Source organism: Pristis pectinata, chromosome 10 (assembly GCF_009764475.1).
Source record: "Pristis pectinata isolate sPriPec2 chromosome 10, sPriPec2.1.pri, whole genome shotgun sequence".
NCBI classification, from domain to species: Eukaryota; Metazoa; Chordata; class Chondrichthyes; order Rhinopristiformes; family Pristidae; genus Pristis; species Pristis pectinata.
The window spans coordinates 45,339,235-45,364,240 of NC_067414.1; the positions used below are offsets into that span (position 1 = coordinate 45,339,235).

Here is a 25,006-nt window from a genome sequence, read left to right on the forward strand (position 1 = left end):
CTGTAAAATTGCAGTAAAAGTTTTGGCAATTATCCATGAATTTCAGCAAACCAAGGCAATAATTAATTTTCTGGGAGCAGTAACAAGATCATAATTGATAGGTTGAGATGATGCCTGTAAAAGTGGCTATGAATTCTGAGTGATATAGAATCATCATCTGGTCCTCAAGCTTAGAATAGAACCTCCAATGAATAAGAACGCAGTAAAATGTTATTTTGCAATATATTATCTTTAATATTATTTGTGCTTTGTTTTTATGGTCACTTGACTGCATTCTACATTCCATATGGAGTAATTAAGAGCAGACTATAAAGAATTGCCTTTTAATTATGATTTTTATGACTTTGCTGTTTTTCTGTATATATCCTTTCTGCAAGTCCCTTGGATGATCCACCTCTTGTCCTGAAACGTCCATGAAATGTTCCTATTTTAACAGTTTATAGTGATTCTGGAGCAGGCCAAAGGCTACAAGGTGGCACCAAAGTTAAAAAGATATAGACTAACCTCTGCCCCATTTCTCTAAACAAAGTTCACGTTTTTTTTGGCCATTGGCTGGTGGGAAATCACAATCATCACAGCCACTGATGTAGCTGTAAGTTTTGGGTCCACAGCTGTCCTTGACTTAACTGACTTGGGAGAAGAAATCCCATGTCCTTGAAGTATTTAAGAAATATCTAGATGAGCACTTGAATCACCAAGGCATGGATCAAATACTGGTAAATGGGATTAATATCGATAGGTACTTGATGGTTAGCAGGGTAGGCTGAAGGGCCTGTTTCTGTACTGTATGACTTTCAAGAGCTGAGCTGTTCAGTATGCTGATCAGTTCAGTGTTGGTGTCTTTAAATTACCTTTCTATTATAATTTTATTTGTGGAGATTTACCACATTCTTAAAATATTTTTCTTAGCTTTTCATGTGCTCTTTGAGTGCAGTGATTTCTTATTTAAAAAAAAACATACTGTGTAATTTTGTTAAGCGGTAAAAGTGGTTATGTTGCCTTTTGTGAAGCTAGCCTTTCCCTTTAAGTGCTCTCTGCCTATATAAAATGATTAAAGGTACAAAATCCAGGAAAGGATCAAACCTCCACCAGTGGAAATGGGGTTTGAAACAGCTGACACTTTACTTCCTTAGCTGGGTCATGCATTGAGTCAGATACAATGTTAGCCTGAGAGAGACTCACAATGCCTCTTCACAAGTCTTGGGTTAAAATTAACAAATGAACCATGAAGAAGGATCCTGTTTCTGGAGGATATCCTTCCTGTTTATTCTGAAAAGCTGATTGAAATCTTTGGGAGCCTTAATGTCCACATGATTCTTTTTGTTTTCAGTCCCTTCCAGGCTAGGGCAGGAAGGGTTAATGTTTAGCCTGAGGAGATTTTTATTTCCTTGTCTCATTGTTGTACATAAGTTTGATTTCTTTTTTTTTTAACCACTTAACTTTTCAAGGAGAGTGCTGATTGCAATGTTACAGTTTTACCTTTATTGATTTAAGGGTACATAATGCTCAGTACATAAGCATGATATCACTGCTGTGGACTGTTGTGTGGTGCAATGATTTTTCTCTTGTCTTGGTCCTGTGTAATGTCAAATTTCAAGGGGTGGGTGTTTGAAGATTTCTGAAAGCCTTCTAGGTGACTCACAGAGCATTTCATTTCTTACACAAATTGGAATTGCCTAAAAGGCCTGCCAACAGTAACTTTCACTGATTAACTTTCTCTTGCAGTAGTCCAATTTAGCACTCCAACTGGATCAATGCACTTGGACAAAATTCTCACAGGATTATACAATGTGTGAAATTTTCATTTTCATTTCAATTTGCCATTGAATAGTTAGAAAGCAGAATTTGTTGGTCCAGAGAAAAGTTAAGTGACCAGCATAACTGCATTAGGGAGGAAATTGATAGTGTGGGATGAAGGTTAAAGGAAAGTCTCATGGAAGATAAAGACGGGATAAACCTCGTGTCGGGGTCCTTTTGTGCATTATGAATAGGCATAATAAGTGGTATGACTTCTGAGACATTGCTACACTTGATCCTGCCACGAACTGAGACTATTGTGTTCAATAAAAGATGTCTTTTCATAGTTCTACCTGGTTCTAATGAGCAAAGAAGTTGATTAACACCACATTAGTAATGAATTTTGGATGCTGCTGTTTGAGAAAGTGAGGGTTTCCAAGTTGAAGTAGGATAGTGATTCAGTACAAAGGAAAGGAAGAATGAGGATGACAAGTAGTGGACATAGTGGATATATTGGTAAGCTCAGGAGATGCAAGGAGAGCCAGCCATTTGTCCCATGTGTGGACTGAGTGGCATTGTTCCTGAGAGCATACAATATTACCAAAGTTCTGGTTGGGGGGTGGAGGGAAGCACAAGAGAGAAACACACTAATACACAAGAGTATCAACTGGCTAGATTGGTAGGACTCTCACTATGGTTCAAAAGACTTTCAGGATCAGTTCCTCCAAGAGTTCAACATTCCAGGCTGATGCACCAGAAAGAGGTGACACCTGTTGGTTGAGATGAGGCCTCTGGTGGACATAAAACATGCCAGTGAACTGTTTCCTTAGGGAGCATGGGTACTGTTCTGGCTAATATTTAGTCCTCTCCCTACAAAACTGAAAATTGAGTACCTGGTTATTACCACATTGCAATCTGGTCAGTTTACAGTATTCCAATTTGGCTGTTATGTGTGCTGCAGTACAAAACGGGGTTGCTACAAATGCATTTCAGAAGTGGCACAATGGTGTAGCAAGCAGAGTTGCTGCTTCACAACTCTATCAACCCGGGTTCAGTCCTGACCTCTGCTGCTGTCTAAGTGGAGTTTGCACATTCTCCCTGTGACCACATGGATTTCCTCCTGCAATTCAAAGATATGCTGGAAGGTAAACATCAGACACTCGGTGGACTACATGGCCTTCTTTCTATGTTGTAAGAAAAAATAAAAAGCCAATATCATTGCTGATAGTAAGGATGGGTTGATACAAGATGTTAGTATGTCTATTTGCTCCATGTACCACAGATGAGTTCCTGTCTGAGGACACTGTGAAAACTTTAGACATTTTAATCCGCACTATCAAAGGTTTAATAGTTACGAATTTGTAAGCAGGGATCAGAGAAAAAAGTTGGTGAATACAAACCAGTGTCTTCAGCCTGACCTCTCTAGATCAAATGTTTAGTGAGTGAAACTATTTGAAGTGGTGGGTTTAATATTTGAGGAATATGCAGAGCAGTCTCCAGTATTGAAATGGTGCTTAAAAATGTGAGACTGTTTAGCAGAGGGCACCATTTCAAGGTGCAAACTGGAAACCAACCAAATTGTAATGGCGGTATGATTTTCCTTAGTGGTTTATTCATGAGGTCATGGAAGTGCAAAAAATGGGGGGCTTTGTCATGGATGATGTGGGAGCCACCTAATCTCGGTGCTCGTTCAAGGGGGCCTGATGCTCTAATTGTTATAGGGTAGGGCATGGGGTGCCTATCTCTGATGAATGTAACTGCCAGTAAAGATGGTACTCCCAATTTGCTTCATGCAAAAGGGGTTAAGAACATGGAGCAATCCCACTGATGTACCATTCAACTGATAGAATCGGATAAGGAGGTGGAGGAAAGGGGAATGGTGTCCATTATACAAGCAAGGAGGATGTTAAGGATAGCACATTAGAGGCCATCTTATAGATTGAGAAACTTATTAAAAGCATGCACATTGACACTGCAGCATCGATCTGTCTTGGGCCAAGACCTTAATCTGAAATGCCACTTTTCATCAATGAGAAACAAAAGGTGTAGGGCATAGATGCAGGAGGGTCACGCTGAGTTATGGGAGAGGTGGTGTTGGGTTTCAGTGATGACAGATGGGTCCAGTTCCCTATTGTAGCAGGGCATCCACATTCACCAGTGATCGTTGGTATGGATTGGATTGAGTTAGTCAGATTGGACTGTTTTTAAAATGATTGGCCAGAAAAGAGATGCAGGAACCACTCACACTGTAGGGTGTGCTGGGCTCACCCAAATGGATCATTGGCCAGATAGACTTGAGACGCCCAGCTCACTGGCACTGTCAGACCAGGGTTATAGGTTGCAGATGTAACACACTAATTGGGCAGAATTATGGTTTTGTATTCATTGCAGATGGAATTTGATAAAGTCACCAGGTAAGGAAGGTGAAACTTTAATGGCAAGCAGTTCAGAGGAAAAATCAACGAATAGAAAAAGAGAGACAACTCTCAGGAATTTCAGGGTAATAGCTGTGCTGTTATAAAAGTTACTTTTAAAAAAAACCTGAGAAACAAAAAGTTCAGCACAAGGTGCTGCAGCAAGTGATATCATTTGAGTCTTACACACAATAGATTATAAGTGTCCTGGGGAAGAACTCAGACTGGATAACTTTATGAAAACCAAAACAGCTGAAAGTCCTGAAATAAAAGCATTAAACATTGGAAAATTCAGCAGGTCAGGCAGCATCTATAAAAAGAGGAAACTAGTGTTAGAATTTTAGGTTGATGACCTTTCATTGATCTGAAATATTAACTCTGTTTCTCTTCAGATGCTGCCTGGCCTGCTGATTTTTTTTTCCTTTCCAGCAGTTTACATTTAATTTCTGGAAGGTCTTTTTTTAAACCTCTAGAAAATGATTCATCCAGGTGGCTTCCAGGCATACAAATGTTAAAGGCCGCAGCCTATTTTATGTACATCTTGAGTTTGTTTTGTCCATAATGAGGCTTGAGAATATTAAATACTCTTTTTGGCTTGAATGATCATTCACAATCTCTTTGACAGATGTTGAGACAGAGTTCTTCTAACTGCAATAGTCAGGGGAGCAAAGAACCAGATAGGTGAGTAAAAGGGACATAGAAACCAAAGCAGTAGAGAATTTGGATGAGGCCAGTGGCATTGAGAACTACTATGTCAGTCACTATCCATTTAATGGGTGTAGCTGGATGGCTATTTTTGGAAAGCAGTTGAAACACAATTAAAAAGAATGTTATAAATGTATTTCTTCTGGTCCAATTGCTCCTTGATCTATTGATGTTTAATTTTGTGATGCACTAGTTGGCAGTACATGCTGAACATAATAAAGAAATTGCAGATTCCCGCAGCTTCATTTTAAATGTCAAACAGGATAAAACTTAGCCAGCAGATTCAATGAATAAGACCCTGATTCTGTCAATAGGAAGCAAAGAATCATAATGAAATAGTGCAGAAATGCTGAAGATGCTTATCAGGTCCAGCAGTGATTGGAGAATGGAACATAGTTTGTGTTTCAGTTTGATGTACTTTAATTAAGCTGAAACATTAACTCTGTTTTCCTCTCTCCACAGTTGCAGCCTGACCTGCTGTGTATTTCTAGTATATACTGCAGCTTGCTTTTGAATCATAATAATGACCAAGGAAAATTTCTAGAACTGATCTGACAGCTGAATTTATCAAAATGGGAAATGCAATTTCAGAACATTCTTCAGTATATTTTGCCCTTTTGCTGGAGGATGAAGATTTGGTGCACAAGTTGACTTCTATTTCCTGAAATTGCTTTCCTTAAAACAGATGAAAAGTCATCAACCTGAAATGCTGGCTTCTTCTTTTGCCACAGAAATCAGCGAGCAAAAGAGCTGTAGATGTTGGAAATCTGAAATGAAAACAAATACACACCAGACCAGATAGCATTCACAGAGGAGAAACGGTGTTAGCATTTGAGGTGGATGACTTTTCACTGTTCTGATGGAAGATCAGGGACCTGAAACTTAGGATCTGCAGAAAGAGAAAAAACAGAGTCTGCCTGACCTGCTGAATGAATATTGAGCTTTTCTGTTTTTACTTCTAATAGAGGGACTATTTAAGACACAAACATTTTATTAACACTATAAGTGTAATTAGTCTATTGTTTAGGAACTGTTTTCTTTAATGGAATAATAGAAGCCATCTTTTGCAAGGGAAAGTCATCCAGACAGTTCTTTAAGGAGTTATATATGCTGAGATTTTTGTTTCCTGCTTCCAGAGGAATATGAAACATTTTCTTGGAGCACAATCCTAATTAGCCAAACACAGCTGTATTTAATTGTGTTGAATAATCTGTTGGAATCAATAGCAGCTCAATAAGGATTACAAAGGACATCCAGGCTGAGAATCATTATTACATTAAGTCCTTGGTCAAAACGTTGGTGTAGTACTGGTTTTAAAACCTACCTGTTCTTCTTTTGCATTGGTTATGTAGAGATTGCAACACCACAATTGGAGGTGCAAAGGGATTTGGGAGTCCTCATTCAGGATTCCCTCAAGGTTAACTTGCAGGTTGAGTCGATAGTAAAGAAAACAAATGTGATGTCAGCATTCATTTCGAGAAGACTAGAATATAAAAGCAAGGATGTACTACTGAGGCTTTATAAGGCATTGGTCAGACCTCATTTGGAATATTGTCAACAATTTTGGGCCCTGTATCTAAGGAAAGATGTGCTGGCCCTGGAGAGGTTCAGAGGAGTTTCAGAAGAATGATCCTTGGAATGAAAGGCTTAACGTCTGAGTGTTTGATGGCTCTGGGCCTGTACTCTTATGGAGTTTTGAGTGGATCTCATTGAAACCTACTGAATACTGAAAGGCCTGGACAGGGTAAGTGTTTCCACGACTGGAAAGTCTTGGATCAGGGATGTCCCTTTAGAACAGAGATGAGGAGGAATTTCTTCAGCCAGAGGATGGTGAATCTATGGAATTCATTGCCACAGAGGGTTGTGGAGGTCAAGTCATTGTGTGTATTTGTGGAAGAGATTGACAGGTTCTTGCTTGGTAAGGGGATTAAGGTTTAAGGAGAGAAGGCAGGAGAATCGGGTTGAAAATAAAATCAGCCATGATTGAATGGCAGAGCAGACTCGATGGGCTGAATGGCCTAATTCTGCTCCTATAATCTTATAACGAGATATTGGACCTGTGGTACCTGCAGGCTCTTTAGTGTTGTCACGCACAAAGGTGAAGAACACCATTACCAAAGGCGGTAAATTCTGAAACAACAGTACTACATGTATCAAATGTCATATCACATCATGGTAACAAATACTGTTGATATTTCAGAGTTCATAAAGATACAGGTAATGCCTTTTATTTACAGGGGAAGCAGTTTAGTGTAATAAAGTCACAGAAGCCATCAATTAATAATGTAAAATTATGCACTGGGCTGCAATTTCAACAGACTTTGACCTGCTCTTGTAGACAGTGTATATTGTGACTGATTCAGTTAATATTCTGATGCATCCTAACTAGGATGTAGAAGTAATGTAGATAAATAATTGAAAAACTGGGTTAAATGAATATAATTGAAGTAGATGAGTTTGCATGAGGCTAGGCCTTAGACATGATGTATTGGTGATGTCCAACCCCTTCCACTTACTGTTAACATGCAAATCTATAACAAAGTTGGATCTAGTCCATTAAAATTTTATGAAATTACAGCAACATCCATTTTGAGCACTAACTTTAATTTCATTATATAAAAACTTTATTGCATTTCTGTACATATAAAAACAGTGAAAAAATAGCTGTTATAATATTTACAAAGTGTAATATAAATAGAACTTTGGCATTAAAATACCCAGCTGTAAACATGTTTTAAAAACAGTAGAAACAGCAAAATATATCCTTTTTTCAAAGTGCTAGTTAGCAATTTTCTGTTATCATACCATATCTTTGTATAAGGCCCTATGACTGAAATTCTTCCCTTTTCTTATAAATTAAAAGCAAGTGGAAAATCATGATACCTATTTCAGTCAGTCACCACAGCTCGCATGTGATGAGGTGCATAGTTTATGGTTAGAATTGGATTTTGAGTTTGGAAAGCGTAACCGGTTACACAATAGTACATACAACACACTAGGCTCTTGATCTGCTTATAATGGACACTTGGTGCATCCATCAGTAGATTGCTTATGGACAGATGATCAGGCTCAAGGAGACAAGGGCTGGTAGTGACAGATGAGGTTGGGTTGCTCAAATCATGGGGAATGGGTCTGAGCCAGAAGGCGAGGAACATAGTGAAGGAAATCCAAATTTAGAAGGTAGGCTGGGTATAATGCACAAAGGAAATGGGTGAGAGACTGTTACAATCTGAGGTAAAGTTAGCTCAATCTACTCTCGTGTGTGTTGCAAATCTTTCATCTTCCCCCCCGCCCCCCACCCCACCCCAATTAATTTTCTCCTCTCTGTCAACAATGATAAACTTGGCCAATGGTGCAGTTGTGGGGGAATATGAGTAGGGTGCCAGGGTTTAACACCAGCTAATTAGAGCATGCAAAAGATTTTGACTATAAAAATATCAATGAATTGCTATGTCCTAAAATCCTATTGACTAACACAAGTGCTTAAAAACTTGTATACCAGGCCATCCTTTGGCTCTTGTGGGTGAATAGACTGCTTGGTGTAGTATTGTATATAAAGAATGTTTATGGATTATCCCTTACCTGAGCTATAGTTAACATTCAGGGCAAAAGAGAATCCCTGCCATTGGCCTTTGAGATGGTTAGGCCAGGAAGAGAGAAATCAAGCCTAAACCCTTATCACTTCATTTAACATCCCTGCAGGAGGCAGTGAAGAGGATGAGGTTGAGGGGGTGGTGTGGGGAAATTTCTCAACGTGAGGTAACATGAGTTCAGCAGCAAGAAACTGCTGGTATCCAGTGTGAATCATTGTACTCCAAGAATAGTGAGAAAACTGAGAAAATACCATATCAGGGCAGTGGAGGGGCTCAGCCAATGATTATGTTGTGAAGAGTAAAGGATTGCATTAGCTATTTCATCTTTTCTGTTTTTAAAATGTGCAGTTTGGAAAAACAATTGCTTTACATTTTCAGGAAAGCAGCAATAGGATAAGTAATAGTATTTCTACATGGAGTTAAAATGGTCTATTGGAAATTGTGTAGTTCAGATTTCTTTAATATTAAGTGTTACAAAATGAGAAACCTGTTTATGAAAGACAGCTTTCTCATATTGTATAATCGTAGGCTTGTTGACAGCCTCCAAGAATAGAACAAAAATATATAATAATGAAAAGTGATGAAAAAGGCCTGAATGATAATGCTGTAGCATTGAGAAGAGTGCAGGTGTACAGTGGAAATTCTGGGAAGGGTAATCAGAAAGAATACATTGGGAAGCAGAATAGACACAGAAGGATGGCTTCTGGAGTTTACGTTACCGGAGGGGGAAAGAGACCACTGTAGAACTGAACTACATATTGTGACGATTGGAATCAACCCCCGGGTCAAAATAAGACTTTTTTTCCCCCTTAAATATGTAAATTTTCTATCTCAGTTCGTAATCAAGTGCCAGCATGTACTATGTGGGGAGATGAGTGGAAAGGCATTATTCAGGTATCAGAAATAATACACTACCATTACACAGGAACAGTATTTTTCAGTTATTTCACATACATTTAGTTTACCACAATATACTGTATGAATTCCAATGCAGCAAATGTCAATGGCTTCCTACCAAATGTAATCAACACTGTAAAATTAAAACACCCAAAGCTTTTATATGACTTGTATTCCAGAAAACCTTTGGTAGATTTTTTTCATAATAATTATATTTATCTCCATCACTCAGCTTACTTTACTGTGCAAGTCATCGCATTCTGGAATGATTTTCATGTGTGGTTATTGTTTTAAAAAGAAAAAAATCTAAAAATCCAATTTTCTATACTAAATAAAAAAGCTTTGCAGTAGCGATTTGGGAAGAACCAATTAATTATTTACTCCGTAGCCATAGGCATAATCAATTTCCATTTGCAATGGCACACAGTGCTGCAGATTATTGATGTGCCAAAAACTATACCATAATTTTTTCCAATATGCTGATCTCCCTTTCCTCTTCAATGATGCTGTGGGAGAAACTTACTGGATGCCTGTGCCTTTCCATTAAAAGATTAGAAAATCAGATCGTATCCCTGGGCTGCTTTCAAGTACTTTCTACAGTAAGCATTGATAACTAACACTCTGCCTTCTCATTGTATAGCCCATGAAGTAGTATAGAGATTTTGCAAATATTTTCCTGCTTTTCACATTTTATAAAATACAGAATGACTGTTCCAGTGTTAGTTTTGTAATGCACTGTAGTGGTTTGAAATTTTGAATCAATACGCTTACCTACCTAGAACTGATTTTTATAATATATCTGTCTCTACATCAACATTAAATTTGTCAGCAAAACCCAATTAATGTAACTGAGTTAGAATTAACTTCCCACGTGACATCAAATGCAGATCTATACTGTTTAGAATTTAACAATTATGGGACAAGAAAATAAAACTTTGAATTTTCTCACTAGGAATCTAATCTATTCAAAAGTTTTTTTTTTCTTCTTCTTCTAGTTAGAGGATGCTATGGAGTAACTATCTTTGCTCTAGGCCTGATGCAATTTTAATTGGTTATGTTAATTCTAATCCTAAACTAATCATTGTGTCCATTTGTGTTTAGAACCTTTGTTAGGTATAGATTAATCTTCATTACTCCCAACAATTTTTTTCAGTCGATTATTAGCTGTAGCAATTGCAGACAGAATACAAACAGCCATATATAGTAGGTCACAATGAACTGTGAATTGTTTCTGATATTTTTAATATATATTTTCCTTCTCTGAGCTGACCATACCAGCTCAGTACGTTCAGACTTCAGAACACATCAATTATTCAGTTCTGACAGTGAGGGATTTATGAAAAAGTGAGTGATCTTCCAAGGCTAATGTTCATGCTGGTAAACGTAAGCAGAGTTTGGAGATGTACTTATACTTGAGCATTATCCATTAAAACCTAGGTTTAGCTGTGGTTTGGAAGATTTTTTTTCCCAGCAATAAACAGACTATATTCACAGTCTGTCTTCACATTAACTGTACAATTTAAGAATCATTCAAATAGATATCTTTCACACTCCAAACAAAACAATTTTCCAGTGTTTCACCCCTCCTTGCAAGAAGGATGTCTTATTTTACAGGACAGTACTGAAGCACCTGCACATCTCTGGTACCTCTCTAACTGGGTACTTTTCAATGTACAAGGTAGACATTGAATATTAACAGCTAATCACCCATGGTGAAGCAAAATCGAACATCATAACCAAGTCTAAAAGCTGCGCATAAGCTCTATTCAATTCTCATTATCTTAGTAAATTGTAAAGCTTCTGTCTTCTACTGGTTAATTCAGTACAAATGGGGATTAAGTCACAGCTTTCTGATCAGTTGTGTTCTGTGCCTGCTTGGCATCTAAAGCCCTTGAAAGTTCAATCTCTCTGAAATTTAAATCCAGAGTAAAATTTGCCAATCATAACAATGCCACATAACCAACTCAAATACATTGAGTTGTATCACTAAATTCAAATAGTCTCTTAATCAAATAAAATAGCTTTAATTTAAATCAAATTTGTTGGAATCTGATTTTCACCTTCAGTAGTTTTAAGTTGGGGTGTGGGGTTCAGAACTGGGAGTAAATATTCATACATTTCATAACAGCATCTTTCAACAAAGCTTCATTCTTGGCTCATTCTTTCAGAAGTTAGTTGCAACGTTGCTTTATGGCTCTTTAATGGAAGTGCACAGGATAAAAGTGCTGTAAGATAAACACATTGTCACTGAGTAATACAATTGTCACCCATATCCTGAGCATATCGGTCAGATATTATGGTCCGTAATTCATCAATATCTTTCCGTAATCGATAGACCTCGGTTAGCTTCTTTGAAAGAAATTCGTCACTCTGGTAATTCTCAACTTCGTCACCTGAAGATTGCAAAGCTGTTAAAGAAGCACAGGAAACATTAATTACTACAAAAACTTGTCACAAAGAGAGGAGTTCTTTTTATTTGTGCTATCTTAGTAATTTCCCATATTATATTCCTACTCATTTGCTGAATAGTGACCAAATTGAATTTTTAATGTTTAATTTGTTAAACTATTCAAACAGGTTTGGTCCGATTTTCAAATTGACACTTTATGTATTTTTTTTAAATGATTCCCTTCATGATAATGCTCTGTTGCTTCAACTTCTATTGTGTTTAGAATCCAGAAGGTTTATAATAGACTCAACCTCCTATTAGAAAGGACAATTTTGTATTTCCCTGTATGTTTTAGATTAACCTTGGCATGTAAAATTGAAATTCACCTGTTCAGGGCCAAGAAATGATCATTTATGCATATCAGTCAACATAATATGAAACTATTTTTGGTAGAAAGATCGTTCTCCAGAGGACATAGATCTCAGTAAGTTGGCAATGCAACTATGGGTGAAAAATAGAAAGGAAATTTTTTATAGAGAGCACTGCTTGACAGAGTGGAAGCAGATTCATAACATACGTCACAGAAATAGCTTATTCAGCCCAACTAATCCATGCTAGTGTTTATGTTCCACTTAAGGCTCCTCCCATCTTTCCTTGGATCAATCTATTAGCTTAAGCCTCTATTCCCTTCTCCCTTACAATTGTCCAGCCTCCGCTTAAATGGAACTGTACTATTTGCTGTAACTACCCACTGTGGTGGCAAGTTCTGTGTTCTCACCTTCTGACTTCCCTATTGTATTCCTTAATGAGTATCTTTATAATGATGGTGTTGAGTTATGATTCTTCACTGCGTTCCCTCTATCTCGAGGATATACATCCTTGGGTAGGGAAACTAGAACTATGCACAATGTTTCAGGTGTAGTTGAACCAAGGGTCTATACATTAGGGCAAGAGGTCTTCGTTCTTACATACATCCTCTTGCAATATAGAATTTGGCTTCCAAGTTGCTTATTAACTTTCAGTGATTCATGTACAAGGACATCTAGGATTATTTTAATGCCAACACCTTTCAATCTATCGCAACTTAAAAACAAAATCCTCTGCCTTTCAATTTTTTTTTCTGTCAAAGTGTATAGATGGCCTCACATTTTTCTATTTGTATTCCATTTCCCATATCCTTGCCCACTCACTTAACCTGCCTATATACCCCTGGTGCTTCTCTCCATCCTCCTTTTAACTTGTTTACTCACTAAATACATCTAAGAAACGGATTGCTGAATTTTTCAGATGTTCATAGAATCAAGGGATATGGAGCTCGCACAGGAAAGTGGTCCTGAGGGTAAAAGGTCACCCAGACATTTTTCAGTTGTGATTAAAAATAAGGATTCATACATTAACATTCATAGGGAATGGATTCCTGAAGTTTTGTGTTTTTTGTAATGGACATGCATGGGAGCAGAGGTAGGTAACTAAAAGCTATGGTAATCAAAAAATAAATAGAAATGATGCATCCATTATGTCAATATATCCCTGTCTAATTCTCTTCTGCTTTCCCTATCTACAAAGCTATAGAAAATCAATAATATGTTCAATGAATACTTGCATTGTATCCCAAGTAACAGCGAGAGGTTTGGCTCTTTGCCCTGTGCTCTCTGAGTAAGAATATTGCACAGTGCACGCAGATCACGCAGGCAATTGGACATTTCTTTCAGCAGCTTTTGGATGTCTGTTGCCTCTTCAGCTGAGGAGTGCTTGGGCTTCTCAGTTTCCTGTGATCGTTCCTCTAAATTTGCATTTTCTTCTGCAATTCTTTGGTTCTTTGATGAAAACTTTAAAGGGAAGAAAATAGATATAATTAGCATATCATAGAATTATAGCAAAGTAGATATTTTAGTTCATTTCCAACTTATCAGAGGTGCATTGATACCATTTTGCATCCATCCAAGAGGGCATGAAGAGTTTTGGTTTAATGTTTCATTCAAAAGATGGTGTTTCCATCTGAGTAGCACTTCTCTGCACTGCACCAGAATAATAGCCTAATTTCTGGAGTGTGCCTGATTCAGATATGGGGTACAGTACTAAAGCTTGGCTATGGTTGGCCATACATAAAGTGTGACAAGTAATACTGAACTCAATATTCCAGATGGAGGATCAGTACAATTGAAGCATAACTTCCTCTTCCCTATACAGTTCGGGACCTTTGTAATAAAGCCCAAATGTCATTAGCCTTTTGTGTACTTCAATTTAGTGATTTATTTAACATGTGCACCCAAACCTCCCTTGCTTCCTACCAGTTCTGGTTTCTCACTGTTAAGAATGTATTCTATATAAAGTTCAACAGCACGGCCCTGACAAGAATTAGTCTTAAAGCAGATTATTTTTGTCAGTTTCAATTGATATGTTTTGGGTTGATGGGTGACTTCTCATGTGATGCCTGGTGAATATTTACATTTGATGAAATGGACTTGACCTAGCTCGGAAAGATGGGTGGCTGCTGGTGATTGGTGGAGTTCTGCAGGGGTCAGTGTTGGGACCGCAGTTTTTCATATTATACATTCATGATCTCGATGAAGGAACGGATGGCATTGTGGCCAAGTTCACAGACGATACAAAGATGGGTGGAGGGACAAGTAGTGTTACAGAGGCAGGGAGTATGGGCAAAGTAGTAGTAGATGGAATACAGCGTAGGGAATTGAGGAGTTATGCACTTTGGTAGGAAGAATAAAGGTGTAGACTTTCCTAAATGGGGAGAGAATTCAGAAATCAGAGGTGCAAAGGGACTTGGGAGTCCTATTTCAGGATTCTCTTAAGGTTAACTTGCAGGTTGAGTCGGTAGTAAGGAAGGCAAGTGCAATGGTAGCATTCATTTTGAGAGGACTAGAATATATGTTCTAGTCCTCTTGAAATGAATACTGCCATTGCATTTGCCTTGCATTGCAAGGATGTACTGCTGAGGCTTTGCAAGGCATTTGTCAAACTGCACTTGGAATTTTGGGTCCCGTATCTAAGGCAGGAGAGGGTCCAGAGGAGGTTCATAAGAATGATTGCAGGAATGAAAGGCTTAATGTATGAGGAGCATTTGATGGCTCTGGTCCTGTACTTGACGGAGTTTGGAAGGATGAGGCAGGGATCCCGTTGAAAACTTCCGAATACTTAAAGACCTGGATAGAGTGGTTTTGGAGAAGATGTTTCCATTAGTAGGAGAGCCTATGATCCGAGGGCTCAGCCTCAGAATAGATGGACATCCCTTTAGAAATGAGAATGAGGAGGAATTTCTTCAACCAGAGGATTGCGAATCTGTGGAATTCGTTGCCACAGAGAGCTGGGAAGGCCAAGTCATTGGGTGCATTTAAGGAAGAGATTAATTGGTTCTTGATTAATAAGGGAATGGGGGGGTTACAGGGAGAAGGCAGGAGAATGGGGTTGAAAAAAATCAGCCATGGTGGAGCAGACTCTATCGGCCAAATGGCCTAATTCTGTTCCTATATCTTATGGTCTTGTATGTCGCTGCTGTCTGCAAAAATAAATCTATATATTTTAGGCTGTAAATTCTTTTGCTTAGTGCAATTTTTTTTTATAAATGTACTATGTGAAGTCTTTTCTTGATATATAGCATATCAAATGATATCACTTGCACATTCAAGCCCACAAATGGTGCAGCCGCTTGCACTGAAACACACTACTTGCCTACTCCACTACCAGGTGGGTTATCTTTAAGAATTGTTCCCAACCTAATGTCTCAGTTTCTTTCCATAACTGCCCAGCTCCTCAAACCACTTCTACAACAAATGCTCTACACTGCTCCTGAATTCAAGCCTCCCCACCCCCCCCCATGATCAAGAACCAACCTGTACTCCTCTGTCACCCCTGTAATAATGGAAAGAAGGGCATTGTATGCAGGTTTCCTTGGCATAACAAGAGTATTGCTGGCAGGAGACATGCACAAAACTATCAAGGGGCTTTCTTACGCTTTGCCGATTTAACATGACTTTTTGGATGATAAATAGTCTCCAGCCCTTTGTTCATGTTTCACTGAGCTGTGAACCTAGATTCGTCAACTTTGCTGTATGCTGTCTCAATCAAACAGAATTGTTGTTTGTGGCATTATATTAAAAAGGAAGCAGCAGAATAGATAAATCTATTTTTCCAATAATTATGAAGATAGGATTATAAAATCACAGCTGGTTCACTGCTCTGTTTACAATGAGTAATTTATCAGTAGCCAGGATTCTTTCACAATAAAGACCATTATTATCTATTTACTGCTGAAGCAAAGAAAAATCATGCCAGGAATATTAATAGTAATTGCCTCTTAGAATACATATCATTGAGGCCTTGAGTCCTAATGTTAGTGGTCTAATTTTTTAAGGCCCCATCCATCTCCTGTGATTTGGAAATATTTGTGCATTGAATTTTACATCTACACTCTGCTGTTGTATCCTTTTCTTTTTAAGGAAATTGATCTTCAGTCCATTGTATTTGAATGGATTCCTAAATGGGGTCCCAGAAATGGTCACATTATAGTTTTGTAAGTCACTGGCTAACTTCTAATATCTGAACACATTAACAGTAGGAATGTACAGCCTGCAAACTTCGCTTTGCATTTATCAGAGTTCCTTTTAACTAGCCACAAAAAATTTGGGCCAGATTTCACTGGACCCTTATGCTTGATGTTCTGGTAAAATTGGGGAATAGTTAAATAAAAATTCAATTAAATTATTAAAATAATTAAGCATATTTACTTTAACTTAAACACTTTTCAGTGTTTATAATAATTTTTTCTCTTGTACTTAATTTCAGTGATGTCATTTCTAACAACTGGGGATGGGCCAGTTTTGTCAGGTGTAAAGCTGAGAGGCCAGATGCAAAGTGTTTCTGGCACCTCAGCCCATGATGCTAGAGAATACTGTAGTCTGGTGGATGCACTTGCATCTGGCTGCCTGTGTGTTTCAGATTTCTGCATGCACAGTTGAGAAATGCAATCTAGCTCTTTAAATTATTTCCCGTTCTCCCGACCGAGAGAGCATTGTTCAATTTCATTTCCATTATATGAACCTATATTGCTGCTATGACAATTGAAGAGATTCTGGAGCTGCAAGGGAAGCAGAAAAATTGACAGAAAATGTACGAAGCCTGACCCGATACTCAGTGGGGTTCTGCTGATGTCATGGTGGTAGCTGAAAGGCCCTACAGGGACATCATCATTGCTGGTGATGCTCAGAAGTTTAGGCAAAAAGATGATGGCACATTCAGTGAGAAGGGGAACGTGGGCCCACAATCCTGGATAGAGAACTCAAGCAGGTTCATGACTTCACCTAATCAGGAAGGTGATATCTGTACTACATTCAGTTATATTCTGATATACAAGTTTGATTTCCTCAACCTTTCTTCCTAAGTTAATTCCAGCACATCATTCTGCACACCTTACAGTACAGCCCCAAGCCTCTTTCTGTGTACTTCCTCCTATATCCAGCTATCCATTTCATTGTAATGCTTCCCCATGTAACAATATGATATCTGGTCAGAGAAGATTAAGCCTTGATAAGTGTCTAAAATAGTATAAAAACTTAAAGGTCAATAGCCTAAGTACACAGATTTAACTTAACTGGAATAGATTTAGACCTTTGTTTTTACGTAGCCAGTTGTTGTAACCTGAAATGGACTGGCTGAAAAGATAATAGATTGGACTGGTCTCTTGAATAAAGATTTGAAAGGAAAATGAGGACAATTAGGGGAGTAGATAACTGGGCTGGGACAAGGATAATGGGAAGAATGGCCTTCCTCTGATTTGAGTCAATCTGTGATTCTAAAATTCTATATCTGTAGAAATAACTGTGTGCTGTTAATGTACTAACCATTCTCAAATCGTTAAACTAAATTATTCTTGTTCCAGTCTGTTCTAACACTGCAAACCATTGAATAATGTGGAAATCAAATTATATTTTGTAATTGTTTAGGGGATTGTTTCCCTAGAAGTACAGCTTAAAAATATCAAAAATGGCTGCTCTAGGTTTGTTGATTGCTTCAGTGAAATAGCTCCATGTAGCTACCCAATTTAAGTGTCTTATTTATCAGGATGGGCCCAACCACCCCTTGGAAATAAAGGACCATGAACATTTATATTCGCTACAAGAATCAGCTTTATCTTAAGATCAAAAAACAAGTTTTATTATAATTGCATTTGTCTTTGACTGAGATTTACAATTACATCCAATATCAACCTCACAGATAATGCAATAGATTCACTCACATCTTCCATGAGTTCCTTCAACAGCTGCAGATTCCTCTGTGTCTCTCCAAGCTCCTTCCGGAACATCTGTGAGGCAAACTTTTCTTGTGTCAACCTTTCCTCTAAAGCCTTCAAAATGTATTACAGCATTTGGTGAACATCTGGCAAATTAGCATTACCACAACAAACTAAACTTCTTCCACAGGCACTTTGAAGCATTTTTGTTGTCTCAAATTTTATTCACATGGTGCAGTTTTTCTGCACCATGTTGAATAATTTAATCACTAACGATTGCTAAATCTAATCTGTATTTACCGCACAAGTCACGTTAATCAAAAATTTTCTGGGTGTTCCATATTTATTGATGTCCTAACTGTCTGAAAGTGCTCAGTCACATTAAATGGAACATAATATATGTTTTGACATCACTTGCAAGAAACACATTTGTTTATACAAGGTCCATGGGTGATGCTGATTGCTCATGCCGGAGGTTTCCTTGGGACAGGAGACGCCTCTTCTACACTGATTAAAATGGATTAACCTGACCTGGTCCATTGGCCCTGGTGACCAGCTCATGGATACACCTGGTGGACAGTTCTCTTAAGACCTTTTCCTAATCTTTAGCTCCATCCTGCAGCCGTCCTCTTCGTTTGACTGTGGCTGGATTCCTTGATTTTTATCACTCCATTTCCCTCCCTTCCCCTCCCCTCCCCTCCCCAAACAACCACCATCGACACTGGCCAGTCCACTCTCTGATTAAGCAACTAATCGCCACCTACTCCAGTGTATTTATAAGAAGCCATAAATTAAGTATCAGTTTTATTAATTCAATGGAGGATTTTGCTCACCTTAATGAATACAATGAAAAATATTCATATGTAAATATTTCTTCATTATTTTCACTCTGAGTCCCATGATCTTAAATTTTGGCTGTGCTTTTACTATAAATTCTTTACTTTTATAAATTCTAATAAAATTTGCTGTATTTTTTTGGTATAAATGTCCCTTCCACATTGGGAACCCAAGACTGTACACAGTATTCTTCATGTGCCTTGTGTATTAATGCTTGACTTCCCCCAATATCTAAGATGAAAATATTGTAGTTTTTATGAAGTTGACTTTGTGAAAGAGCACTTGTAAGTTTGGACCCCTATTTTCCCCTCAATCCACACAAATTAAAACTTTCTCAATTTAAAGAATGAGAAAGAAAAAGGGTATAATTGAAGAACACAGAACAGTGCAGCACAGGATCAGGCCTGTTGGCCAACAATGTCTGTGCTGACCACAATGTCAGTTTAAACTAATCCCATCTGCCTGCACATGGTCCATGTGCCTTTCATATCTGCTTCCACCACTCCCTAGCAGCCTGTTCCAGGCACCAATCAATCCATGTAAAAAAAAATTGCCTTGTAAATCTCATTTAAACTCTTCCCTCTCACCTTAAAGCTATGTCCTCTAGTATTTTCACTCTGGGGTAAAAGACTCTGACTATCGACCCAATTGATTAACTCTCATAATTTTATAAACACCCCTCAGCCTCTGATGCTTCAGAGAAAATGATCCAAGTTTATCCAAACTTTCCTTACAGCTAATGCTCTTTAATCCAGGCAACATCCTGCTGAACATTATCTGGACCATCTCCAAAGCCTCCACATCCTTCCTGTAATGTAGTGACCAGAACTGCACACAGTACTCCAAATGTGGCCGAACCAAAGCTTTATAGAGCTGCAACATGACTTCTGTTTATGAATATTGTCAATTCCCCAAACACACTTTTTACAACTCCACTGGCGAAAAGAGGATTGTACTTCAGCTGTCAGTCAGGACTCCATGTGAGTACACAGATAGATTAACTGTACCAACACCTTGGTGTATATGGTGTTCACATGGAGGTCATAGCCTTAATCCCCAATTGTCATTATTGTTAATTACTGTTAGCTCCCTAACAGAGTCCCACTCCCTTTCCAGAATGCATAATTACCTTTTTTTCCAGGTTACACTTTTCTATTTGCTGTTCTTGATTGTCAATCACCTGCAAACAAAGAAAATAAATCCAAGAGAAGTTTTGCAACAGTGCACTGACTCAAGGCTGTCATTAAAGACTTGGTCATTCTGTGATGATTATCATAACACTGCTACCAGCCTGGCATTTTCACCATTAGCAAAATTTTGTTGTTTGCCTTCAGCCTTGTTTTACAAATATCTGTCAAAGGACCAGACATATTTACTAAAGGTATTTGATAAAATCCCACTCAGGAGACCATTAGTGAAAGATCTTGGAATCAAAGGCAAATTTTCTGCCCACGTAACAAGGACCAGAGACTAAGTGCTCTAAATATTCATATGGCACAGTGAGATCCTTAAAACCTATGGGATCTCAACTACATATTCCATTTATAAATGGTTTAGATGGTGCAGAAAGTTGCAAAACTAAATTTAATGATGACAAAGGTTAGCAGGCAATCGTTGTATACAATTAAAATAGTATACAAAGTAAAATGCTAGTCTTTAAAAGGATTGGAGTGGAAGGCAATAGAGGTTGTGCTATATCTATACAAAACCATGGTTAGACTGCCCTCTACAGTACTGAGGGAGATTCTGATCACCAGGCCTTCAAAAGGAAACATCAACCTAGAACAGAGTGGGGTGGACATACCAGAATCATTATTAGACTCCAAGGATAAATTATGAGGAGAGATTACTGAAGCAAGCATTGGATAAACTGGAATTTAGAAATTTGAGGGTGATTTGATCTTCAAGACATCAGGAGGAACTAAAAATTAAAATTAGTAATTGAACTATAGAGTAAAAATATTTCTCTGCTGATGGAGATGTCAAGGAGGGACGTATAAAAATTAACACAAGATTTTGAAAATTGATTCGTAGCAAGCCATTTGGTTGTATTAAACTGTTACATTACAATAGAAAAAAGGATAATAGCAGATGGATGATCCAGCATCAGCCTAGGCAAAGTTGGTCCCAGCCAAGTCATAGAATCATAGAACAGTACAGCATAATACAGGCCCTTCAGCCCACAATGTTGTGCCAATCTTTAAACCTCATCTAAGACTATCTAATCCCTTCCTCCCACATGTCCCTCTATTTTAAATTCCTCCATATGCTTATCTAGCAATCTCTTGAATTTGACCAATGTACCTGCCTCCACCATCGCCCCAGGCAGCGCATTCCATGCCCCAACCACTCTCTGGGTAAAAAAACTCTCTCTGGTACCTCCCTTGAACTACTCCCGCCCCCCCCCCCGCCCCCCACATTATTTTAAAGCCATGTCCTCTTGTATTAAGCATTGGTGCCCTGGGAAAAAGGCACTGGCTGTCCACTCTCTCTCTTCTTCTTAATATTTTGTATATCTCTATCACATCTCCTCTCATCCTCCTTCTCTCCAAAGAGTAAAGCCCTAGCTCCCTTAGTCTCTTCTCATGATGCATACTTTCTAAACCAGGCAGCATCCTGGTAAATCTCCTCTGCACCCTTTCCAACACCTCCACATCCTTCCTATAATGAGGCGACCAGAACTGGACACAGTACTCTAAGTGTGGTCTAACCAGAGTTTTGTAGAGCTGCATCATTACCTCCTGGCTCTTAAACTCGATCCCACGACTAATGAATGCTAACATCCCATAAGCTTTCTTAAATACCCTATCCACCTGTGAGGAAACTTTCAGGGAACTGTGGATATGAACCCCAGATCCCTCTGCTCCTCCACACTACCCAGAATCCTACCATTAACATTGTACTCCGCCTTGGAGTTTGTCCTTCCAAAGTGTACCACCTCACACTTCTCCAGATTAAACTCCATCTGCCACTTCTCAGCCCAGCTCTGCATCCTATCAATGCCCCTCTGCAATCTTTGACAGTCCTCCACACTATCCACAACACCACTAACCTTTGTGTCATCTGCAAACTTGCCAACCCACCCTTCTATCCCCTCATCCAAGTCACTAATAAAAATCTTCCTTACAAGCTGGACACTGGTGCCTAAATTAGGAGAACTAGCCCATTGATTAGTCAAACAGAAGTCTTCTCATACTCACAATATTATTGATTGTAGACAGACTCCATCACAAGCTCTGGATATGTTCTGTGCCGCTAGCAGGACAGACACACCAGCAAGAGATGAGAGTAAATGGTCCTGGCAGTCCTCATACATCAGGTCAAATATGGACAAGAAAACTTCCTCCTGATTCTCACCTACCACTCAGCTGATGAATCAGTCCTCCTCCATGTTAAATACCACTTGGAAGAAGGTTAGCAAGGGCTCAGCTGATACCCTGGGTTTGAAACTTCAGTGTCTTTACAGAATTATCACTCAGTGACTTGAAAGACTTGGCTGTCAGGGAACCCACTTGGACTCATCCTTGCCAATCTATTTGTCGCAAATGCATTTGTCAATGGCAGCATTGATGGTATTGACAACTGCACAATACTAATGGAAACAAAATCCCATCTTTACACTGAAGAAGCCCTGCATTGTGTCATTGACATTACAATCAGGCTGGATGGGATAGAATCAAAGCAGATCTGGTTGCTTAACATTGACATCCATGAGATGCTGTGCATCATCAGCAGCAGAGATGTAGACCACCATCTGCAACCTTTCAGCCCAACACATCCCTCATTCATTACGATCAAGCTGGGGTATCACCCCTGTTGAATGAATACGGAAGGGCAAGGTGATAGCAGAGACGGGTAGACCTAAAATGATGCTCATTTTGCTGCTCAACACACATTAAATCCTGTGCTGCACCAACCTGAAGATGGCGCATTATATGTGTGCCAAGCAGCCAAATAGAACAGCATGCAATAGATCGAAAGAAGCGATCCAACACCAATGAACTTCTTCAGAATTTTGCCACAATCATTTGTCTATAGTGTTGAATAATTGAACAGGGGGAAGAGATTCCAAGAACATCCATATTCTCAATACTGCCAGGCCCCAGCATGCGACTGCTAGGGAAAAAGCTTGAAGCAATCACAACCATACTCAGCCAGAAATACAGAGTAGGTGCTACATCAGGCTTCCTTATAACATCCTCACAATTACAGAAACTCATCTTCAACCAATTTGGTTCACTCTGTAATATTAAGAAATGGCTAGGAGTACTGGAATATAGCCATTAGGCAAAGGTCTCTATGAACTGACCCTTCCTGAAACACCTTTCCTCTAAATGGACATTCATTGGATCTTCCAGTCTATTCACTGCTATTCTCCTGTTATACCCAAGAACTATGCTACCCTCTTGAGCTCTCCCTCTGTCTGATTTACAGCTATGGCTTGCAGCTGCAGCCCTTCTTGTCAAATGATCACCCTTTTAAAACCAACTAGGTGCCACTTGGGATATGGGGCTAAATATTGCACTTGGAGATCATGGCCCCTACACTTCCCCACTCTCCTCCCCATAAGTACCAAGGCCAGACATGTCCCCATCAATGAAGCAAAGGATGCAAATAGATGAGCACTAGATGCAGGAGAGACTGTATGAAGGAGAAGAACGTTTATCAAGCAACAGAATACAAGGCCAGAACAAGGTACACAGGGTCCCACACTAACATGCAAGTTTCTGCAGTGGAGAACAATAGGCATAATCTGAAAATTACCGCTTGGTGCTCCCAAATCAACCATCAGGAAGTATGTTTCAGACGGCATGTGAAAACCTGGAACTCTCTCTCCTCAAAAGCTGTATTAAAATAGTCAAGGGTAGAATATTTGGCAGGGGTCATAAACAATTTTTGGGCTTTTGAACTGAATTATTTTTCTCAATGTTTCACAGCACCAGGAGATTGCACCAACATAACTGGACAAGGTAGCCAAATGGCTTGTTTTAAGTCAGAGCAGTCAGTGTTTCCATGAACAAAGGTATCACAGGGGAAGAAAACAGGACAAAACTAACCTTGCTGGCATGTTCACACTTTTCCCTGAGGTACTCATTCTCAGTCTGGAGCTGCTTCATGTCCAGCATGGGAAGCCGAACTCCATCTTCTAGGCACTTCTCTACCTTCTGCTGTAGGCTAGATATAAAGGCAGCAAAAGGAAAATACTGTGGATGTTGCACATCAGAAATGAACCATAAAAACACACCTAAAGTGCTATAAATCCATGCTCAATAGGTCAAGCAGATTCAGTGGAGGAAGCAAACAAAAATAATGTTTCTTGTTTGGTTCAGAGGCATTGACTTGAGATGTTACTCTTGTTTCTTTTCCCCAAGAATCCTATTTGACCTGCTGAGTATTTCCCATATTTCCTTTTCTATAAACCAACGTGAATCAGTAACCTAAAATATTGTCCTTAACATTCACTGTGCTGCCTTATTGGTAGCAGGGAAATAGAAGTAGTTATGGGTTTCCTGAACATCTTTCGCTTTTTAACTACACACATTTTAAATTTTTCCTCCAGTTTTCTCTTCCAATATCCAAAAGCACTATTGGTTGTATTGTATTCATTTCTTTTAACAACAAGATCAAAGTCCTGGAACTCATTATGTAACACAACTGTAAGTGTATCTTTACTACATGGACATCAGCAGTTCAGAGGTCAAGGTTTCAATAGTCACAAGGTTCTCGAAGGCAATCAGGATTAGACACTATATCCTGCCTTCACAAATAAACTTAGAAAGAAATGAAGGAATTTTTGTATATAGAACTTTTCTGAAATTCATACCATTGAATTCAATATTCTTACATAAAAACATAGTGTGTAATTCCAACAATAAAAAAGAGAAATTTCCACCCTAAAATATTGTCCTTTTATGAGTGGGATCAAATGGGTAGCCAGCCTTCCACTCTATACCTGCAGAAGACTTATTAAAAAATTAAAATAGTGCTGTTTGTAATATTGTTAGGACATTATACAATTGAAATTGACAAGAGAGCAATGGAACCAGTGACCCTCAACAGGATTGCTACACGCAACTCTTTTATATAAAAAAAGCAACATCCAGGGAGCAAAGCCAAGGACGAGAATTTTTTTAAAAGAAGCACAGTAGGAAGACGATCACAAATTAACTTCAGCTCATCAAAAGCTGCT

At 38.7% G+C, this 25,006-nt stretch overlaps 1 protein-coding gene across 3 annotated transcripts in view; it reads right to left on the reverse strand.

The window, feature by feature from the left end:
• Nucleotides 1-7,497: 7,497 nt before the first annotated feature.
• The window catches only part of cep85l (centrosomal protein 85, like), a 231,099-nt gene continuing 213,590 nt past the window's right edge, over nucleotides 7,498-25,006 (reverse strand). For all 3 annotated transcript variants that reach the window (XM_052025282.1, XM_052025281.1, XM_052025280.1), the window contains exons 9-13: nucleotides 23,874-23,991; nucleotides 19,946-19,996; nucleotides 17,986-18,093; nucleotides 13,339-13,564; nucleotides 7,498-11,754 (exon numbers count right to left, since the gene is read on the reverse strand). In XM_052025282.1, coding sequence (XP_051881242.1) covers nucleotides 11,591-11,754; nucleotides 13,339-13,564; nucleotides 17,986-18,093; nucleotides 19,946-19,996; nucleotides 23,874-23,991 — 667 coding nt within the window. In that variant the 3' untranslated portion in view covers nucleotides 7,498-11,590. The remainder of the gene's footprint in view (nucleotides 11,755-13,338; nucleotides 13,565-17,985; nucleotides 18,094-19,945; nucleotides 19,997-23,873; nucleotides 23,992-25,006) is intronic.